The sequence below is a fragment of the Aulostomus chinensis genome, chromosome 8 (assembly GCF_037954235.1).
Source record: "Aulostomus chinensis isolate RoL2024-O1b breed Wild chromosome 8, RoL_Achi_v1.0, whole genome shotgun sequence".
Taxonomy (NCBI): Eukaryota; Metazoa; Chordata; class Actinopteri; order Syngnathiformes; family Aulostomidae; genus Aulostomus; species Aulostomus chinensis.
In genome coordinates this window covers 7348853-7370060 of record NC_141327.1, presented here as the reverse complement: position 1 = coordinate 7370060, position 21208 = coordinate 7348853, and the positions used below count along the sequence as shown (strand labels likewise).

Genomic DNA, 21208 nt, shown 5'->3' with positions numbered 1-21208 from the left:
ACCAGCTAGAGTCTTTCGGGAATTATTAGTACAACCTGATAAGAGGGAATTGCAGTAATCCAGCCTGGAAGTGACAAAAGCATGGACTAGTTTTTCTACATCATTTTGAGACAGGATGTGTCCTATCTAGTGACGTTATGTACGTCTATTTTGACATTTTTATGTAAACCCAAACCCTGATTTTTCTTCACCCTAACAAAGTGTTTTTGTGTACTTAAACCTAACCAGACCTTAAAGACAACACATTCAAACCGATCATAAAATATTTAATTTTTTGCTGAAAATTAAATGAATTCCTGTTTCATTTCCATCATTACAGCTCCAACCAATATTAAGCAATATGTAGGCCAGCTCTACCCTGCCTTGGCATTGGTTTTATGACAATCTTACTTGACGATATTGCGATAATTATTGCTGTTGTTTTATTGCCCAGGCCTTATAACAGTGGAAGTCTCCTTTCATAAACAATAGTGCCCACAGGATGGTTCATTGATTAGCACCTCACAATAAGAAGGTCTCAGGTTCAGAAGATCCAGATCCTTTCAGTGTGGACTTTGTATGTTCTCTCTGTGTCTATGAATCCCCCCAAAAGAATATATATTTTAAGTTGATGATTTTTACCAAAGTGCTAGCAGTTGAACCAAATTGGTCCCCGAGTGCTGTATGCAGCTGCTTGCTGAGGGCAAAATTTGTTGTATTTATGTAAAGCGACAGTAAAGACTTACTCTTCTCTTAGCCACCTTCCCCATCACATTCTGCAAGCATTTATAAAAGACATGCATTCAGGGCGTGGTATGCAAGAAGTAGCCACTTACTAATTATGACCTTGTTTCTCATGAGTGAGCATGTGAAGACTTGTCAATCACCAAAGCTAAAAATGCTGCCTCATTGCAAGTTGCCATTGTTGCCTGGTAAAGCCCCAGCCTCCATGCTGGAGGCCAAAGATTGTTTGTGTGAAAATATGACCTCATTCTGCCAGCTCCACCACGAGTGTTACAATTGAGCTTAGGTGTAATTTTTCCAAAGACAATCATTTGGCATCTTTCTGGCCATGAACATTTGAAGATGTAGGAAGGGGCTGAATTAAAATCAGGATCCCCCTGAGAATCCAAGATACTGTTGTCTCTGTGATCATCATTGCTATTTACTGCACAGCTTGAGACTTAAGTACTATGGTGCATCTATAATAATAAACAAATGATAATGGTATCAAAGAAAAAACTAATCTCTCAGTAAGTGTTTTCATTTGATAATTCAGCATGAGACAGACCTCTTGGACACAGCAACATGTCACAGGCTCCAGATGCTGCTCCTGGGACCCAGTGAGACTGAGGATGCAGTTAGGCACTCAGTGATGTTAGTTTAAATGGTACCTGCACACCACAGGCAGTGCTGGAACACTTGTAGGAACTACAGGCGAAACGAAACTAAAGGCACGTGGGACTGCCTCAGGCTCTGGTGCATGCTGCATCGGCGTACCTACAGTGGGGCTACCTTGCACTGGTTGCTGTGGTGTTTTTCTCTGTGTTTCCTCCCTGATGGGAATCAGATGCCTTGGAATTTCCACCCCTGCAGGTGACTGTTGCTCCTCCAGCACTGTCTCATTAGTATTGGCCCTCTATGGCAACATGTTGTCCATGTGTACAGTGCATTTTCTCAGCCCAACCTGGATGAGATAGGTGACTGGTCCCTTTCGCTGGATGATAGTGGCCAGAGTCCATTTCTCCATTCCTTCTCTGAAATTCTTCATTCGGACGCACTCGCCCTCTGTGAATACAGGTAGTGTGCTATGGTTGTGGTTTTGTTTCTGCTTTGCCTGCTTTTGTCCCATGGTTGTGGCCAGATTGGGTCAGAGTAGACTGAGCCGTATGGGTGGCCGTCTCTTTAGAAAAGGTTCTGCAGGGGTACGGCCTGTCATTGTATGCAGCGTACTGTGGTACATAAGCAGGAAGTTTGCCACACTACACTTGAGTGACACTGTGTCCTGCTCTCCCTCCAGAACTTGTTTGAACAGTGCTTGTTTGAGAAGCTGAACTGACCACTCAGCCACCCCATTCGAAACTGGGGGAGATGATGGCATCTGTGTGTGCTTGACTCTGTTCTCTTTCATGAAACTCACAAACTTGGCTGATGTTGGCTGAGGTCTGTTGTCTCTGATGCACTCTTCTCGTAGTCCATAGGCTGCAAGTAACTCTTTCAGCACATCAGTGGTGTTGACTGATGTGATCGATCGCAGGTGTGCCACTTCCAACCACTTGGTGTGGCTATCCACCAGTACTAAGAAGTACTGTTTATCCTCTTCAGCAAAGTCTAAGTGAAGTAGGGTGTCAGTGCCTCCTCTTGCATGTAGTTAGGCCACCTGTTTACTGTGTAACTCCACACCTTATTCAGCAGTGGATCCTTTCAGGTGGTTTGCTCAATGCCCTTCACTAACACTGGCAGCTCTGGAATGACTGAGAGGAAGAAGATGTTTGCTTCCTCTGCTGTTCTGGCTGCATCTCATTGTGGTAGTTGTGACAACGCATCAGCGTTTGAATGATCAGAGGACATCCTGTATTTAGTGCTGTAGGTGTAGGCCATTAGGATGATGACCCCGCACTGCATTCTCAGTGCAGCCAGCCCCGCACTGCATTCTCAGTGCAGCCAGCATTGGCATGGCGGACTTGGGTCCCAGGATAGCCAGCAGTGGCTTGTGGTCCGTTATCAGGGTAAATCGCCTTCCATATAGAACTTTTTCACACCATAGATGATGGCCAATGCGTTTTTCAATTTGTGCGTAGTCCTTTTCAGTGTCAGACAGCATCCTTGAAGCGACTGCTATCAGCTATTCTTCTCCATTGTCCATTTTGTGAGAGATTACTGCCCCCATGCCATACAGGCAGGTGTCACAAGCCAGCTTCAGTAGCCTGTCAATGTCATAGTGCATGAGTACTTAACTTTGCAGGAGCAGCTGTTTGGCCTTTCCAAAAGCTGCCTCACACTCCACAGTCAAGCTTCATTTTTCATTGTCTTGTTGTAGTTTGTGCATGGGCTGCAGCAGACTCGACAGGTTGGGTAAGAACTTACCATAGTAATTCAGTAAGCTCAGGAAGGATTGAAGTTTAGTGACATTGTTGGGTTTGGATGCCTTGACAGTGGCTGCCACTTTCTCTTCCATTAGATGCAGTCCTTCTCTGTTGATGCGATGGCCCAAGTACTCCTCACTGCTCTGGAAGAACTTGCATTTTGACAGTTTCACTTTCACATTGTACCGCCCCAGACGTGTGAGCACTTCTTCCAGCCTTTCCCGGTGTTCCTCTTTGGAGCAAGCTATGAAAAGAATATCATCCAGGAAACAGGTGATATGTTTGAATCCCTATAGAATTTGATCCATGACCAAATGGCATATTGAGGGAGCGATAGCCATAGCTGAGTCTGTGGTAGCAATACAGTGTGTGTTTATTGTCAGATACTGCTCAGAGTCCATCCAGCTGCAGCTATTGATATGCATGGGAGAGGTCCAGCTTGGTGAAGGAAGCTCCACCTGTTAGTGTTGCGAACAGGTCCTCGGCATTGGGCAATAGGTATGTCTTCTCTTCTGGACTCTGATTGATGGTAACCTTGTTGTCACTATAATCTGACCAATCCATCACTTTTTGGGACAATCACTACAGAGCTTGCACTACAGGGCTTGCTTACTGACTCCTTTCTGCTATAGACAAAATTTTGGTTTGTTCTAGCCTATCTAGCTCATTGTCTTTGTCCTTCAGTGTGTACGTCATTAGTCTGGCTTTTTTGGAAGATGGTGTGGCCCTCTGGGCTTCTTCTGATGACTGCTTTATAATCTCTTATTATTATTATTGGCTGGGCCCTCTGCAAACCCCCCCTTGTGGCACTCTAAGACCGCCGTGTCTGAGCCCTTGTTCACTGCAAAGATACTTGACCAGTTCAACTTCATCTTCTCTAGCCAGTTATGACCAAGCAATGCAGGCTGGTCACACTTAACCATTACTAAGGGTAGGCTTTCTTTCTGTTCACCACACTACACTGCTACCTGTGACCAACCTAATACTGGGACAGGCTCACCTGAGTATGTTGTTGGCTGCAAGTTGGTTTTCTTGAGTGCGAGATGGGACAGAGCTTTTGTATAACTCACTTCTGACAACAGGCAGACTACTGCCCCTGTGTCCAAAACCATTTTCATCTCCTTATCATTGAGAGTGATATCTACTGTGAGTCCCTTTTTTCTGCAGAGGTAGTGTACCCTGCATACGCTCCCAACAGCTCTGATTCATCCTCCCCCTATTGCTCCTTTTCCACGTACTGTGCCTGGGCAACTGCTCTATTCTTGCATGCACGTGCTATGTGGCCCACTTTAGAATATTCCAAACACCTTTTGTGTTTGAATCTACAGTCGACATGCTACCCTGTGTACCTTGTGCACCCATAGCACAACTGTTGACCTGCATTCTCCTGCTTTGGGCCATTTCTCTCCTATTTTGGGAACTGTCTCTTGAACTTTCCTGTCCCTCTCCCAGGAAATGTTTCTCCATCATTGATTGCATGTACCTGCTGTGTTTCACTTCCCTTCCCTTAAAACTCCGTTGTATTTTTGGAAGTTGTTTCCATAGACAGCGTGAGCTCTCGCGCCCTCTGGTAGGTCAATTTTTTTTAGACTTTAGCTGCATTGCTTCTGAGCACAGTCCACTAAAAACTGATCCCTGAGTGAATCATTTAAAAACTCCCCAAAGTCACGATTAGTTGAACATTGCTTCAGAGCCACTGCATACTCATTCACAGATTGACCCTCTTTTTGCACACAGCGCTTAAACCAAAATCTCTTGGCAATCAGCAGAGGCTTCAGCATGTAATGCACAAGCAACATCTCTTCAACCCTGCATACATCTCCTCACTTGGTATTGTGGGAGATATCAGGTTTTTTAACAGTTTGTAAGTCTCATCACCTATCACTGAAAGAAACACGCAGACATTTTGTCATCCTCAATATCATTTGCATCCACCGAACAGAAGAGAATAATGAAACAACATGTCTTTAAAATGAGACGATTGGGGATCGTGTAGCTTGGAATATTTCTCGATCTCAACAATTAGCCCCTCCTCATCTCTTATTTAGCATTGCCAATATCAAATGGCAAAAACAGCTGCAAGAAAAAATAGTGTGGTTGCCATTGCCATGCCATTGCTAGTTTCTGACTGGCGCAGCTGTCACTTTTTTGCCCTATGCCCCCCTCCAGTGTGATAATTTGAAAAAGAGGTATGTTTCTCTGTCCTTGATTATCTTTGAGAAATAAACCTATTCTTCCCCCTTCTCAGAGAGAAAACCTGCAGATATATAGGCTTTTTGTTGCTGCAGATTTAAACAAAATATTTCAGTCAAACTATTTCCCTTTTACTCAAAACTTTTGAAATAATTTTAAAACAATATTATCAGTTTCTGAATCTTCTTAACTGTTTTACTCCAGAGTATTTTTAAATCGTTAAAACAGTTGTATTCCCCATTATTCAGGGAAATAGTAAACACCTGAGGGTAGGGCTGGGCGATATGGCAAAAAAAAAATTATCACGATATATTTTTTCATATCGTCCAATCTCGATTATTATCAGGCAGTTTGAGTTCATCTTGGGCAGCTTCTAGCACCCCTTTCTTTTTCCATGAGTAAGAAAACGCACTGACCACTTTCTTGGACACACTGATGGCTCTCTCAATCCTCTTGTCCTTCATGCTTACCTCTGAAGAAAAGTAAAAAATATAAAATTAATTACAAACTCTAAACATAATCACAATATCATTAGAGTTTACATACATTTAGAAAATACATTTGGACTTCAAAAAAACAAAATCTACAAAACTCCATAACAATAAAATTAAAATGTTATTTTGAAATATTTTTTTAAGGGACAACCAAAAACTTGATATAGTGTCAGAAAGAATAGTGAAATAATAAAATATGTTACCAATATGTGTTATTTTTAGAGCTAAAAATTAACATGGAACAACTTTGTTATTTCCTTGCCTATAGCTGAGTGCAGCCGGTGACCGAAACACTGCAGCAGAGTCCAGCCTTTGAGAGCGACAGCTTTTACTTTGTTGGCTCAGTTATCTGTAGTGATGCACACCTGCTGGTCTTCGCTGAGGCCCCACGATTCCGGTGCATCCTCTAACCCCTGACTGATTTGTTCGGCAGTGTGGTCCTCCGGAAAATACAGTGTCTGCAAGCATGTGCTTTGAAGGGCCCACTCCTCGTCAACGTAATGTATTGTGAGACTCAAATATGGCTCAGATGTGCAACTCGACCAAAGGTTACTCGTAGTTGCAAAGTATTTCATATGTTTAAGCTCAGTCTCGAGGTTTCCTCTGCATTCATCATATAGCTGTGGCATTGCAGTATGAGAAAAATATTTTCTGCCGTGGATTTCGTAGCTGGGGTCCAGCACTTGGATTAAATGCTTAAATCCATCTTTCCCCACTGAGTTTAAAGGCATCATGTCTTTTGCTAGACAAAAAGCAATCGCGTGTGTGATAGTTTTTCCCCTCTTGGAGTGTTGCTCGTACAGCGCAATGGTCGCAAAAGATGAAACAATTGACTGCTGCTGTGGTCCAGTGGCAGCTCCACTTGTAGAGGCTGAACTGCTAATGCTATGTGTGCTAGCAGCAGTGGCAGACTGTGCAGACTCTGCTGGCATTTTCACACTCTGTATAGTCACTTGGGTGGTATTTCTTCAAGTGACTAAATAAATTTGTTGTGTTGCCGGTTTTTGACGGACCCGACCGCCGACACACCTTGCACACCAGGTTATTTTGTACCACGTTGCCAACCACCGCCACACAGCCGACGTTGAACGACCTCTCTTCTCAATAATAGCTTCATCTATGGAGGATAACTCCAAGTCATGGCTAACTTCGCTGCCCTCAGCTCTGCCTTCAGCTCCACTTTCGCTCATTTTGTTGATTTCTCTGGCAATTAAGTAACAGAAGCATGTATCGACTCTGATTGGCTGTTGTCACGGACATTTCCGCCATGTTTTATCGAGTAAATATACTCACGGCTGATGACCGTAATCAACGTGAAATTAATCACGATCATCGATTACAATCATATAATCGCCCAGCCCTACCTAAGAGTGATGATCTCTAAACTTTTTAAGCTAAAGGAACTGTGGGGCTTATTGTTGGCAGATCTTCCATTGGACTACTAATCAGCATAACTGAAAGTTATGACAAATGGGTTTAAGAACAGGAGTACTTATGGATTGGTCTTGGATCCTTAACACATTATCTAGAGTGGCTTGAATTCCTCCTTTTTATCAATAATATAGACCAGATAAACTCTCATATAAATAACAGTTGCCTATTACACACTTCTTTTAACATGGTTCACATTTTGCTTTTGGAGTATAGGCAGCTGGTGGCACAGTGGTGCTGTGGTTAGCACTGTCGCCTCACAGCAAGAACGTTCCGAGTTCGAGCCCCATCTTTCTGTGTGGAGTTTGCATGTTCTCCCTGTGCCTGTGTGGGTTCTCTCCTGGTACTCTGGCTTCCTTCCACAGTCCAAAGACATGCAAATGGGGATGAGGCTAATAGGATACTCTAAATTGACTGTAGGCGTGGCTGTGAGTGTGAATGGTTGTCTGTCTATATGTGTTGGCCCTGCGATGGACTGGCAACCCGTGCGGGGTGAACCCCGCCTCTCACCCAAAAGCTCTTGGGATAGGCTCCAGCCCCCCCACGACCCTTAACATGATAAGCGGAAGAAAATTGATTCAGTGGAGTATTGGCAGTAGGGCTGGGCGATATCAGGAAAACATGCAATGTGCGATTACACTGTTCAATATTGCGATGACAATATGACCTTCTATAAATGTATATATATAAATGTATTTTATGAAATATCAAAGGGTACATATTAGCTACAGTACATTAAAGCATATCTTTAATATTTACAGCTAACATAGACCACAAACATTTAATAGCCTATGCCCATTGAATAAAGAAATTGAACAGTTATTTGTATCCAACATATGCTATCAATTTAAACAATTTCCAAGACTCTAACTAAAAGATATCGGGGAGAAAACATCAATAAAATAAATTACACATGGCAACTGGCAAATTAAACATTTCTCCCATTATAAATATCAAGACCTGCCAATGCCATCATCTTGCTAAACAGGTGGTAAATACAGTACTGTGATGATGAAAACTAAAGTGAGTATTGTAGAACCACTAAATCAAGAAAAAAGGAGATTTATTTATCCCAACTCCTTTAACACCTCTTATTTCAAGTTCTTACACAGGAACACCAACATGTTCACTTTGCTAGGTTTTAAGCAGGAGTGCTGACATGTAACCACATTCCCTGACATGCTAAAGAGCCTCTCGGAGGGTGAACTAGCGGCTGCAGAGTCGCATTCGCTTAACCCACAGAAATGGACGGTTGCTGCAATCCTTTGACGTTATGTGGAATCTGTGTTGTCGGCTGTGTTGCGCCTTGGCTTTCTTTGAATTGTTTGTGCGGTTCTTTGTGGTGGTGTTTCAGGTGTTGATGAAGATTGGTCATATTTCCCCTTGTAGTTACTGTGACCGCCCCACATGTTTTACACCTGGGCTTGTACGACGTCATCTCATTTTAACCCAAAATAGCTCCAAATGAGTGAGGAGCAATTTTTGTCACCACTAGGTTCACCTCATTTTCTTCACGGTCACTAGTTTTCTCTGTGTCTTTGTCTTCAGCCATCATTCACGTAACACACTTTCCCTCGGCTCCACGAGCTTGTTAGTGTCGGCTATCACCACACATGCCATATGTAGCTGACACCACACCACCAATTAATGTCATGGGCCGAACACGCGGTTAATTTAACAATGTCACATGTGATTGGTTTATTTCTTTTTAAATTATTACTTCTCATCATGGACACATGACTTTTGCGATGTGTTAATCACACATTTTGATATCGCGATGACGATTAAAAGTTGATTAATTGCCCAGCCCTAACTGGCAGCCTATATGTCCTACGCAGTGACACAAGATTTGAACGCTGCATCTTGAGAAGTCTTCAATGCTACCCTTTGATGATCCAACTTTATGACTGGAATGATCTTATCAGTATAGTATTAAAATGATATAGTCAGTGTCCTTATATAAGAACAAAGAAGGGATGATAATGTTCAGGATAGAAGCATTTACAGCTGACTCACAAACAGTTAAGTATTATTGATTTGCTGGCAAATTGTGCAATGTAAATGAACATTTTAGAGAAATGTAATTCTTTTGTTGCTGCTGTTTTTCTGTCTGACCACTTTGCTATCTTTATACCTCTCTCTGTCACAGGTGGGTTGTTTCCTAGGGGTGCTGATCAGGAATACAGTGCATTCAGAGTTGGCATGGTCCAGTTTGGGATGGCAGATTTCAGACTGACTCCACATATAGATAACCTGGAGGTGGCCAACAGCTTTGCAGTCACTAACTGCTGTAAGTCTATACATCTTCTCTCTCCCTGTATCAGATATGTTATTCTATGCTTTAATTGAACACAATTTCATGAAAACACACAAACCCATAATGTGTTCTTAGCCCATCAGGTGAAGCCACTTTTTGTTTCCTCCCAGTTTCCATATGTGGTGCATTCAGTAATTTTACATCATTAATAATATATTTTGGTTTTGGAAATGTAAAAGCTCTCCATGTATTTTCCTTTGGTTTTTATGAATTAGTGTTTAAAATCAGCAAAAGTTCCTGTGTGTTGTAATCATATATGCTGATGAGTGATGAGTCTGTGGAGTAATCGTCCCAGTGTAAACCTTTTTTAAAAAAAAAATTAGACTCCAAGATGTCTTCTCCTATATTGTCAATGTTGAATAGTAAAGATGAAATTTCCAAACAGATGTAATTCAAAAGTGTGCATGAGTGACAGTGCATGACTTCAAACTAGAGGTGGAGATCAATCTGTCACCACCAATAGGATATTTTATTTACAGAATTGATGAAATAAGCCCCCAATAATTTTCAATCCTTGTGACATAGAGTGCATCTTCTTTAGGCATGGTGGAGGCTCCACAGAAACCCACAATATCATTGTAATCAGGGTTTTTCCTGACATCTATGAAGGTTGGACACATCGCCCTGTTGTTTAATAACAGTGTCTGAAATCCAAATGAAAAGCAAAACACTCTGCTGAGAGTTATGGTTTCAGTTCTGTGAGAGAGGAGCACTGTAGCTTCTTCCTCCTCTCTGCTCCATGCTGTAGCAGGGGCGGAGGTGCTCAACACCTACACATGCACAGATCAGATGAGAGTTGCTGTGATGGACCAGGATGAAGATTGCTGAAATTGCTTAACACTACCAATGTTTTTTCCACAAATTTTAATTGTATTGAATGATAACGGACATGTGTCTATGCTCTTCATCCTTTAAAGCTTCACTGCATATTTTGATTTTAGGAATATTTATTGCTGGAACTGGGCTGACAAGATCAAAATAAAATTCAACCTATAGTGAAGTTAAATCTGTCTGATTTAATTTTTTTCACCAATGACTTTTTGAGATTACAATTTTTATGGTGCACAGTAGGGCTGCACAATTAATTAAAATTAACAGACAAATCAAAATTTGTCCCACTGCAATTTTCAAATCACATGAAGGGTAATTGTATCAAAATACAATTTTTTTGTCAAATATTGTGGCGCTACATCATGTCTGTCTAAAGGTGGATGATAAAAAAAAACGGATGCTCTATGCCGTGCCTGTGTCTGACTTCCTGTGTAGCTTGACAATCAATAGACTAGACACCGATACGATCGCAGCAGAGCGCAAGTCGACCGTGGTGCTCAGTGTGAACAGACAGATCTGTTAACAAGGGTACTGAAAGCAAACTTGCTGGAAGTGCCGCAGCTATTCGTGGCGCTTCCACCTCTGGTGTGTCCCTGGGGTTACCCTGCTGTTGAACTCCCTTCCTCCTCATCAAGGACTCTGACATGTTTACGTATCAGGTAATGAATCATAATTGTGGTGCTCCCATGCCATGTCGTGTCATTTTTACATAGCTTGCAGCTAACACACTTTCCTGATTTGTTGAACATGAAATGCTCCCAGACCCTGGACGACTTCGGTCGCATTGGTTTTTCTGCCTCCAAATGGTTCAAACAACGGTTTCTCCTGTACCTCCACTCCACGACTTTATGAGTGATGCAATAGTCGCGTGACACAATGAATCAATAATGAAATTCATTGCCAACACTTTTAATAATTGTTTTTTTAACCGATTTTATCGATTCATTGTTGCAGCCCTAGTTGGGTGGGTTTGTGTCATCAACCTTCCCTTATTATATTTTGTTGTGATGTATGAACTAATTATATAATATCCATTGTCACTTGGATTGGAGGTTGAGATTGTCATCTGGTCATTTTTCTTGTGAGGACAGTCTGGAACATTATGTCCTTTATACAGGTCAAAACAAGAGTATAGAAAGTCACTCTGCTTTCACTGCTATCTACACTGAACTTAAAATAGCAGAGCACTAAGCCTCAGGTCATCATTACATCATACACTGATGGCAGACTATACTGCATGGATGGAGCCCTCATTCCTTTTTCTTATACTCAGTGTTCTACTTACTGAACACAAACTGACTCTACAGTGCCCTAATTAAAAATGATCATCATCTTAATGGAAAGAAATTACACCAAAGTGGATGACAGACAGATATTAAGGCATTAAGATATTTGTTTTGTCCCACCACATACTCCAATCTCATGTGTCTAAACAATTTAAAAATAATAATGTAGTGCATCAACAAATTGATGCTACACATATAAAATTTAAACAATATATTAATCTTATTTGTAGCACCCATAAAACAATTGATATGTGTTGTTAAAGTCAACAGAGTACATAGTACTAATCAAATTAACTGGACTTTTAAAAGATTTTTTTAAGACTATTAATCATATGTGTGTCATAATGTTATCAGTATCTGATCAAAACTAAACAGTATAGTGCTCCGTATTGATTAGACGAAGGAGCTCTTGGTTTTGTTCCATTTTTAGAGCTGCGTTCCCTGCTGCTGCACTCCCGTATGGCAGCAAACACCTGCATCACTTAAATAACATAAACTTCCCAGAAGGACACATGACACATCTACACCAAAAAGATGCAATTGCGCTATTTCCACTTTATAAATAATATTGCACCGCACAGTACCACAATAGCCTGGGCTCATTAGCCAAGCTGTTGCTTAAATTTTGCCATCCCTAATAAATGTATTCAATAATTATAGTTTTATCTTTGCATCCTATTTTATGAAGTTTTTGTAGAATCAATGTAAATGCTTAATTGATTGAAAAGTTAGGTAACTGTATACTTAAATGCTGGAGCTGCTTTCGTGCACAAACAACCACTTCAGGGCAACCAGTGCCATTTATTTTGCACCAGCTAGGAATGCATTTTGAATCTTTGTGACACCTGAGAGTAAGTGATGTTGTTTTGTTTAAAGCAACTGATAACAGTTGAACTGTGGCATATTTTACCCTCAACTTGAAAGAAGTTTGTCTCAGACTGCCTTGAATTGAATTCAAGATTATTAAATGGCATTTGCTATGGGCTCTATTTTAAGTGTGGTGCCAGCTGGCATGTGGTCAAGCAGAAGTGTCATTCCTAGTTTGAAAATTATATTTTCATGCCAAGCGCACTTGCTCTTTAACTATCAAATGAACTTTGGCTCCACCTGTGGCGACAGGTGCCTAAGTTTGTTAATGTGGCGTGATCTGGCACAACCATGATGTATTGATATTTTGTCAGACCAGAAAACATTTACACTTTAGATCAAGACAAGGCTGGTCTTTGGTAAATGGCGTTATATGTGAAATGCTATTTACAGGAAAGGGCTCATCTATGAGATGAACAGAAGTGCAGCACTGTAATGCACTTCTATTAATGCCTGGCAATTTGGAAACATTGGCCATCACCTCCTCCCAGGACTGCTTCACCTCTGATAGCTTTGGTGGATGAATGCTGCTCCTGTATATGTAACACAGGATGTGCACGTTTTCACCTGGTGATCATGGAGGTCAGTTTCTCCAAATGATGAAGTTGAAATGCGGGCGCCACTGGGCTTTAAAGGGAATGACACGAGGCAGTCTGACTGGTTTGAGGGATATCATGCATGAAACACACCTATGAATAATTGTGTCTAATGACTCTCTCTTTGAAGTGTGCTTTTGGCTCTTATTGTGCAACCTCTAAATACTTAAATAAGGCTGAACACGCCCAAAATGCACAGCGTACAAATAGCGCCTACTACCTGGTGCCATTCTTTCATACTGTGAGGAGCAGTTTTTAGAAACCTGAAGGACCATTTTCCAGATGATGTTAAAAACATAGCAACAGATGTTTAGCATAAGTGGATGACATCAGCCATTTTCTTGTCATCTGAAGATAGGTTGATGTGCTTAAATAAATTTGACTGAATGAAATCAAGAGCAAAATCCTTTTTCCCACGAAAACAATCAGTGATGTTGCAAACAATGAAGGCCATTCCATGACAAGAATGAAGTACTTGTAATAATGTATACAAACACAAAAACAAACTGTAAAATCTTTGTCTAAAAAAAGTACAAGCTTTTTCCTTACACCAACCAGTTCCATGTTAACAGTATAGACAGTAGCCCTTTGAAAAAAATAAATAGCATAGTCAGATTTGATTGAATCAGGCCATCATCATCATCAAGTTTGACACATGGTAAGGTTTGAAAGAGTGGCTAGAGAAGATGTGGGGAGTAAAGGCAATACCAGCATTACCACTAATCAGCGGAGCACTGGGGACTGTGACCCCCAAACTGGGTGAATGGCTACAGCAGATTCTAGGTACCACATCTGAGGTCTCAGCCTAGAAAAGCGCAGTCCTAGGAACAGTGAAGATACTGCTCAGAACCCTTAAAATCCCAGGCCTCTGATAGAGGACTTGAGTTTGAGGTAAACGCACAGACCATGGTGAGAGGAGGATTTTAAACCCCCCCCACACACACACACACACACACACAAACACACACACTTACAGGACTGATTAATTTATAAGACAGATGAGATTCAAAAAAGATTGGAACAGACAGCAAGTAAACAGGAGTATACACACGAGAAGTGTGGTCACAATAACACAGGAACTAGGGAAAATTTAACCAAAACTAAGATAAATACAGAAAATAAGGGTCAAAGCTGACAGACCACAACAGATACAAAGTAAACAGAAAATGATCAAGAGTTCCAGTCTATCAATGAGCTGATATGCACACCATTGATGGTTAAGTGCTGTGTCAGATTGCAGATGTCTTTGATTGGTGGCCTATGATAAGGGGACTCTGCTGTACACGTCTGAGAATGTTTGTGATAGGGCTTTGGGTTTCTCTACAATATTGCACTGAACAGGGTCTGACTTGAAGTTTCAATGTGCACAGTGAAGCTTCTGTCTCCTCTGCACTTACTGGAAAGCCATGCTGCCTTTATTTGACTGATCTCTGACTATCTTATAATCATATTTCCATGATGACCATCAAAAATCAATTGATTTATAAAACAGCTGGCATAATTCAGATTCAGATTCAGATTCAGATGACTTTATTTATCCCCGAGGGGCAATTAATTACACAACTCAAAGCCTGATACAACTATCACAAGCCGACACAATTATTACAGATTGAAAGTAATAATGGTACACTTCAGAAATTTAACAACAGCACATATACATTTGTTGTGTGTGTACGCTAAACTTGAGCAGTCCGTTGACCCAATGGAGGCAAGTGAGAGTGAGGCGTCGCAGCCGCGCCGCACCAGTAAGCCCGGGCGGGGCAGGCTGCAGCCAACAGGCGCTGCCACCCCAAGGGAGGTGGAGAGGGCAGAGGCGGGGGTCAGGAACACACGGGGGAGGGGGGGGATAGTACGTGCCATTTGCGTCACCAAGGCAGAAGGAGTTCTCCTGGAGGATAAACAGTAGGGCAGATGACCTTCAGTAGCCGATAAGGAAGCTGTGTTTGGGTTTGGGCAGAGGAGCACACATTCCAGTCTGTCTTCTCTTTCAGTCCAATCCAAATTGTAAGTTAAAAATTTTCTGGTCTTCAACATCCCTCTCCTCTTCGCAAAGCGGCCAACTGCTCCGAGATGGTTTCCATCCTGCGTTTCAGTTAATGCCATAATGAGACTTAGATGAGTTGTGGAGCATACATCCATCAGAGGTAACCAAACAAAGCAGATTTTATACTGTCTCATACACAAAGTGTCTCCCTTATGTGGAGACCCAAATGCTGCAGGGGTCATGACGGCCATGAAATCATGCAGATCATCTCAAGGGAAGCAGCAGGAATTCATCAAATCTCCCTGAAGTGAAGCAGGCATGATGTGGACTATATAATCTTTCATCTTTCACACATATGTATTAGTCAGGATCTTCTGCATGTTTGTTTTGCTGTATGTCTGTATGTGCGTGTGTGTGTGATTGATGTAAAGTGTGTTTGTGCAGCTTACTGTATGAACATTGTGCCCTTTAAATAGCAGGACATCACTGCACCATAGACTTCTAACCACACCCATCCATCCATCCATCCATTGTCTTCTGCTTATTCCTGTTAAGGGTCGCGGGGGGGCTGGAGCCTATCCCAGCGGCTATGGGCGAGAGGCAGGGTTGCAGGGCTGTTGTACCTACCTTAGCTGCCTTTGGTTTTCCAACACATGCTTATGTTCCCTTATGGGCTGTTCTCTCTGTAGTGGCTTTCCTTTCCATTAGTCACCTAAGGAAGTAGCACACCTAAAAACTAGAATCACCACCTCAAGATTGTAGGTCTCCTCTGGCAAGTCCATTTGCAGCTTAAATTTACAACATGTCGACAAGAAAAAGCTAAGCAAAAACAAAAAAAAAAGCATTTTCAACTCAAAGTAAAATATTTTTTGGTCCATGGTATAACAGTGGTTATAGCATTCTGAATAAGCTGGGTCTGTCTGATTGCTGCCTTGGAGAAACTTGTGAAAAAAAACATGACAATAGTCAATTCTGCTTGAAATAAGAGCGTGCTCTAATTTCTCTAATCCATGTTTAGTAAAAATGTCTCTGATCTGTGTGATGGTTTTGAGATGGTACATGCTCTGCTGATACAAAAGCAGAAGTGCAAAGGAATTCAATAAAAAAAGAGTATTTTTGGCACAATGCAACTCATTATTCTCTCAAGGCATTACTGAGATAGCAGTGAATAAAGGTGTTTTTGCTGAACATTTTTTGACTTCAAAAATTACCATATGACCTGTGCTTTTCTTAGATATCACTGTCAGAGGGCCAAAAACGTTTTCTTTGTGCAATCACAGCAGCCTGGACTTGTGACAACCAACATTAGAATCAGAAATCAGAATCAGGGATTCTTTTATTTATCCTGCAAATAGGGAAATTTTTTCATTCAAAGTAGCCAAAGGACAGTTTGATTTAACAATAAACAGCAGCAGTAAAAATAGAATAGGAAATAGAAAAAGTATGAAAATAGAGCTAGAGTATAGATATAATTGTATTAAAATTACATGTGCAATATAAACAGTGTAATTATATACAATTAGGACATTGAGCTGTTATTTATTATATTAATATTGCCTAGTTTGTGTAAGCCAAAATGGAAAATGTGTCCTGTTACAGATTAATTGATGGTCTACCGGGAGCAGTGCTGGCTATAAGGTCTGACAGCAGTAGCACTGCAGGGGATAGGATTCCTTCACCAGTAATAACGACAGTTGAGTTGTCACTGTTCTCTCTCCTATCACTTGCAGTGGGTCCAGATGCCATCTGAGGATGGAGCTGGCCTCAATAAATTTATGAAGTTGCTTCCTATCAGTTAATGTCCAGCACACCAGTCCATAGAAAATTGCTGATACACATTACAGTCATAGAAAGTGCCCCCTGCACTCCAAAGGACCCGAGCATCCCCAGCAGGTGAAGTTTGCTCTGAGTGTGATGAGTCCAGTCCAGTTTATTGTTCAGCTAAACGCCCACATACCTGAAAGATGTCACTATCTCAATGTTTGTTCCCTAGATGTTTACCTGTGTGCAGAGTCATCTGTGCCTTTGGAAATCCACCACCAGCTCTTTGATCTTCCCAGTGGTGATCTGGAGGTGGTCCTCAAAGTCCTGAATACGTTTTCTGTAGGCTCTTTCTTCCCCATCCCTGATGAGTCTGACAATACAAGAGTTGTCTGAGAACTTTTGTAGATGGCAGTGGGGTGATTGATGAGAATTTGCAGTGTACAGGGTGAACAGAAAAGGGGCAAGGACTTCTTCCCTGCAGGGCCCTTGTACTGCAGACAACTGTGTCTGATTCACAGTTCAGAGTCCTGACATAATGTTGGTCAGGTAATCAAAATCCAGGATGTGAATGGTTTATGTGGTTTATTCCAGTGAGCTCCGGCTTGTCCCTCAGAATTGCATGCTAGATGGTGTTGAAAGCACTGGAGAAATCAAAGAACACAATCCACAGTGTTTCCAGGCTTTTCCAGGTGAGACAGTGATGGCATCTAATTAGGTTGTCCTTGAGTCTCATGGAATTCCTGAGATTTTTCTTTAACCACCTTCCATGAACCAGTCTGCCATCCAGTCCCTCGTCAAGCTGGCTTGCTCTCCCTGCCTCCCCTTCCAGAAGCTTCCTTCTTCAGCTGTTATTAACATTTCCATGTTTCCCACATTTTGTATTGTAAACTGTTTTCTTGTCTGTAACAAGATCTACTGCACGTCTGTCCGTCCTGGCTGAGGGATCCCTCCTCTGTTGCTCACCCTGAGGTTTCTCAGATATTTCCCTGTTAAAAGGGTTTTCTATGGAGTTTTTCCTCAGTCGATGTGAGGGTCTAAGCACAGAGGATGTTGTTATGATGCCATGTGAAGCCCTTTGAGACAAACTGTTCGTGAAAATGGGCTATACAAATAAAATTGCCTTGCCTTGCCTTGCCTTAACGTGAATGAGAGAAATGGACAGAAAGCCCACAAACATAATGACCTCAGTTGTTGCTGGCGTTGAAGCAAAAAATAAAATTGGGCATTGTTGTAATTAAAGTGGTTGAGTTTAACCTTAAACCAAACATATTTTACATAAAGGATGACCTGTACAGGTGGAGAACCCTGTTTCTTGGCGAGACAGAATAAGTGATCTCAAAATGTATGTATTTCCAAGGTTTGTACCCCCTTAAGGTGTGACCAAACTTTTTTCACATCTGCATCTTTTGAAAAAATTAGATGAAATAATGAAGCAAAGCTTAAATGTGGTTTATATTCTGTGTATATGATCTATAAACCTGGATGTTGCATAGGCTGATGCTGAGTCTAGAAACTGTGGCTTATGACATTGAATGAACGTATACATGTAAATCCTAACAAGGCAAAATTAAAGGTTTAGAGTAACTTCTTATAGACACATGCAATGAATAAAATTGAGATTTCTGTCATTACAGCTTGTTAAATGGTGGAACATTTGAGGGCTTTAAAAAGTTAACAGTGTCTGCATGGGTTCTCTCTGGGTACTCCAGCTTCCTTCCACAGTCCAAAGACATGCAATTGGGGACTAGGCTAACTGATACTTTAACTTGACAGTAGGTGTTGCTGTGAGAGTGAATGGTTGTGTGTCTGTATGTGTTGGCCCTGCGATGGAATGGCGACCTGTCCGGGGTGAACCCTGCCTCTCTCCCAAAGGAAGCTGGGATGGGCTCCAGCCCCCCCGTGACCCTTAACAGGATAAGTGGTAGAAAATGGATGTACATATATATATATATATATATATATATATATATATATATATATATATATATATATATATATATATATATATATATATATATATATATGTGTGTGTGTGTGTGTGTGTGTGTGTGTGTGTGTGTGTGTGTGTGTGTGTGTGCGTGTGTGTGTGTATGTGTGTGTGTGTGTGTATATCCGACCTTTGTCATTAGTTTCCACACAGAGTGAGCTGGTGAGCTGGAAGTCCTTGGCATCCAAGTTCCACCATCATCAGCCATGTCCACCCCTTATCCCAGCAGTCTTATACGGGTTGCTGGTATTTGGCCTTTTTCCTCTCTGCAGCCTGCTCACAGCCCTCCTCCTATGGCACTGTCAACTCCACCAGGACGATCTTCCCCTCTGCAGACCATATGATTACATTGAGTCTTAGAGTGGTCGATAGTACTGCTTCTGGGAACCTACATTTCCCATGTCTGGGCTGACTGCAGGAGATTCTGCCCAGGTTGGCTATGGACAATAGATCTATTGCCCTCTTTCACAAAGGCGATGGTCCCCAGCATTGTTCTTTCTTTAGCTGGTTGCTTCTTCCTCCTTTCTTGCTCCAGGATGTCTGCGAGTGTGAGCACTGCCAACACCTTGTTATGGTGCCACCTGTATCTTCCCTGGGTCAAAGTGGTCTTGCACCTTGAGCGAATGTGCGCCATTGTTCCTTTACCACCACACAACTTGAAATGCGGGTTCTCCCTCATTCCCCACTTATGCAAATTGATTAGGTTCGATAAGGTGTCATACACTGCTCAGAGTAGGAGGATATCCAGAAGGGCTCCAGCTGCCACAGTTCACTCCATGAGATGGATCTTTTGGGGGGATTCCACCTTGTCCAGGCTCCTTGAGTTGCAAGCTTGATGGATTTTTCTCTTCTCCCCTTTTCTTCAAGGTTTCAGACCTCTTCCTGTATCAAGGTTCTCTTCTCCTTAGGGGTGAACTTTGACCACTGCTGGAAATGTGCTGTTCCTTAGACCCTGTCTTCTAGTGCAAGGGTTCCAAATAATGTCCTTGGTCCTTAGAAACATTCTGCCTGGATAACTGCCATGCTGGTGGCCATTTTGCAGCCTGCTCTTATTCTGACCCCTGGTGAGCTTGTCTTGAGAGTCCCTCCATATCAGCGACTGTCTGCACTTGGCAATTTTGAACTCCTCCACCACCAATGACAGGGGAAGCTGGAGCTGGCCTAACCTTATATAGAGTCCCAAGGATGTAAAGCTCAGGGGTATTCCCAACCATCTTCGAAGGTGCTTGTTTAACTTCCTCTTCATCACGTCAACATCTGACAGGAGCACCTCGTACATGGTGAGAAGCCACATGAGTCTCGTGAGCAGGCATTGTTGGTAGATCCAGCACTTGTATTCCCCAGGAAGGCAGGACTTGTCAGTCTTCATCAACCACTCTTCAGCTTGTTGGCCTGTGTTGGAGATGCTGTTCTTGTCTGACAGGGTATTATCATACCAATTTCAAAGACATTTAATTGGGTTCACCTGGATGTTTGGGATGGCATTATGTAACAAAGAATTTTTTTAAAATAACTCTAAATATGTTTTGTATTTTAGATTCCTCAGCACTGCAAACCCTTGGCTTTCTCTCAGTGAGCTTCATGATGTAGTCACCTGAAATGGTTTTCATTTCACAGGTGTACCTTGTCAGGGTTCATTTTTGGAATTTCTTGCCTTAATGGGGTTGGGACCATCAGTTGTGTTGTGCAGAAGTCAGGTTGGTACACAGCTGACAGCCCTATTTGGCAACTATTAGAGTTCATATTATGGCAAGAACCTGTCTGCTAAGTAAAGAGAAATGACAGACCATCATTACTTTAAGAACTGAAGGTCAGTCAGTTCAGAAAATTGCAAAAACTTTGAATGTGTCCCCAAGTCCAGTTGCAAAATCCATCAAGCTGAACTACAAAACTGGCTCACATGAGGACTGCCCCAAGAAAGGAAGACCAAGAGTCACCTCTGCTGCTTAGGATAAGTTCATCCAAGTCACAAGCATTTGAGTGGCAAATACATCTCTACATCAACTGTTCAGAGGAGACTGTGCGAATAAGGCCTTCATGGTTGAATAGCTGCTAAGAAAGCACTATCAGGGAAAAGCAACAAGCAGAAGAGATTTGTTTGGGCCAAGAAACACCAGGAATGGACATTGGAGCAGTGAAAATTTGTCCTTTGGTCTGATGAGTCCAAATTTGAGAGCTTTGGTTTCACCCGCCCGTGGAATGGATGGTCTCTACATGAACGCTTCCCACCATGAAGCATGGAGGCGGATGTGTGATGGTGTGGGGTTGCTCTGCTGGTAACACTGTTGGGGATTTATTCAAAATTCAAGGCACACTGAACCAGCGTGGCTACCACAGCATCCTGCAGTGACATGTCATCCCATCCGGTTTGCATTTAGTTGGACCATCATTTA

The 21208-nt window shown here is 42.0% G+C and overlaps 1 protein-coding gene across 4 annotated transcripts in view; it reads left to right on the top strand.

Annotated features, from left to right (window-relative positions):
- The window catches only part of LOC147256967 (glutamate receptor 2-like), a 106746-nt gene that overhangs the window by 9331 nt on the left and 76207 nt on the right, over positions 1 to 21208 (top strand). For all 4 annotated transcript variants that reach the window (XM_086210681.1, XM_086210680.1, XM_086210679.1 and 1 more), the window contains exon 2: positions 9333 to 9473. In XM_086210681.1, the coding sequence (XP_086066807.1) occupies positions 9333 to 9473 (141 nt within the window). The remainder of the gene's footprint in view (positions 1 to 9332; positions 9474 to 21208) is intronic.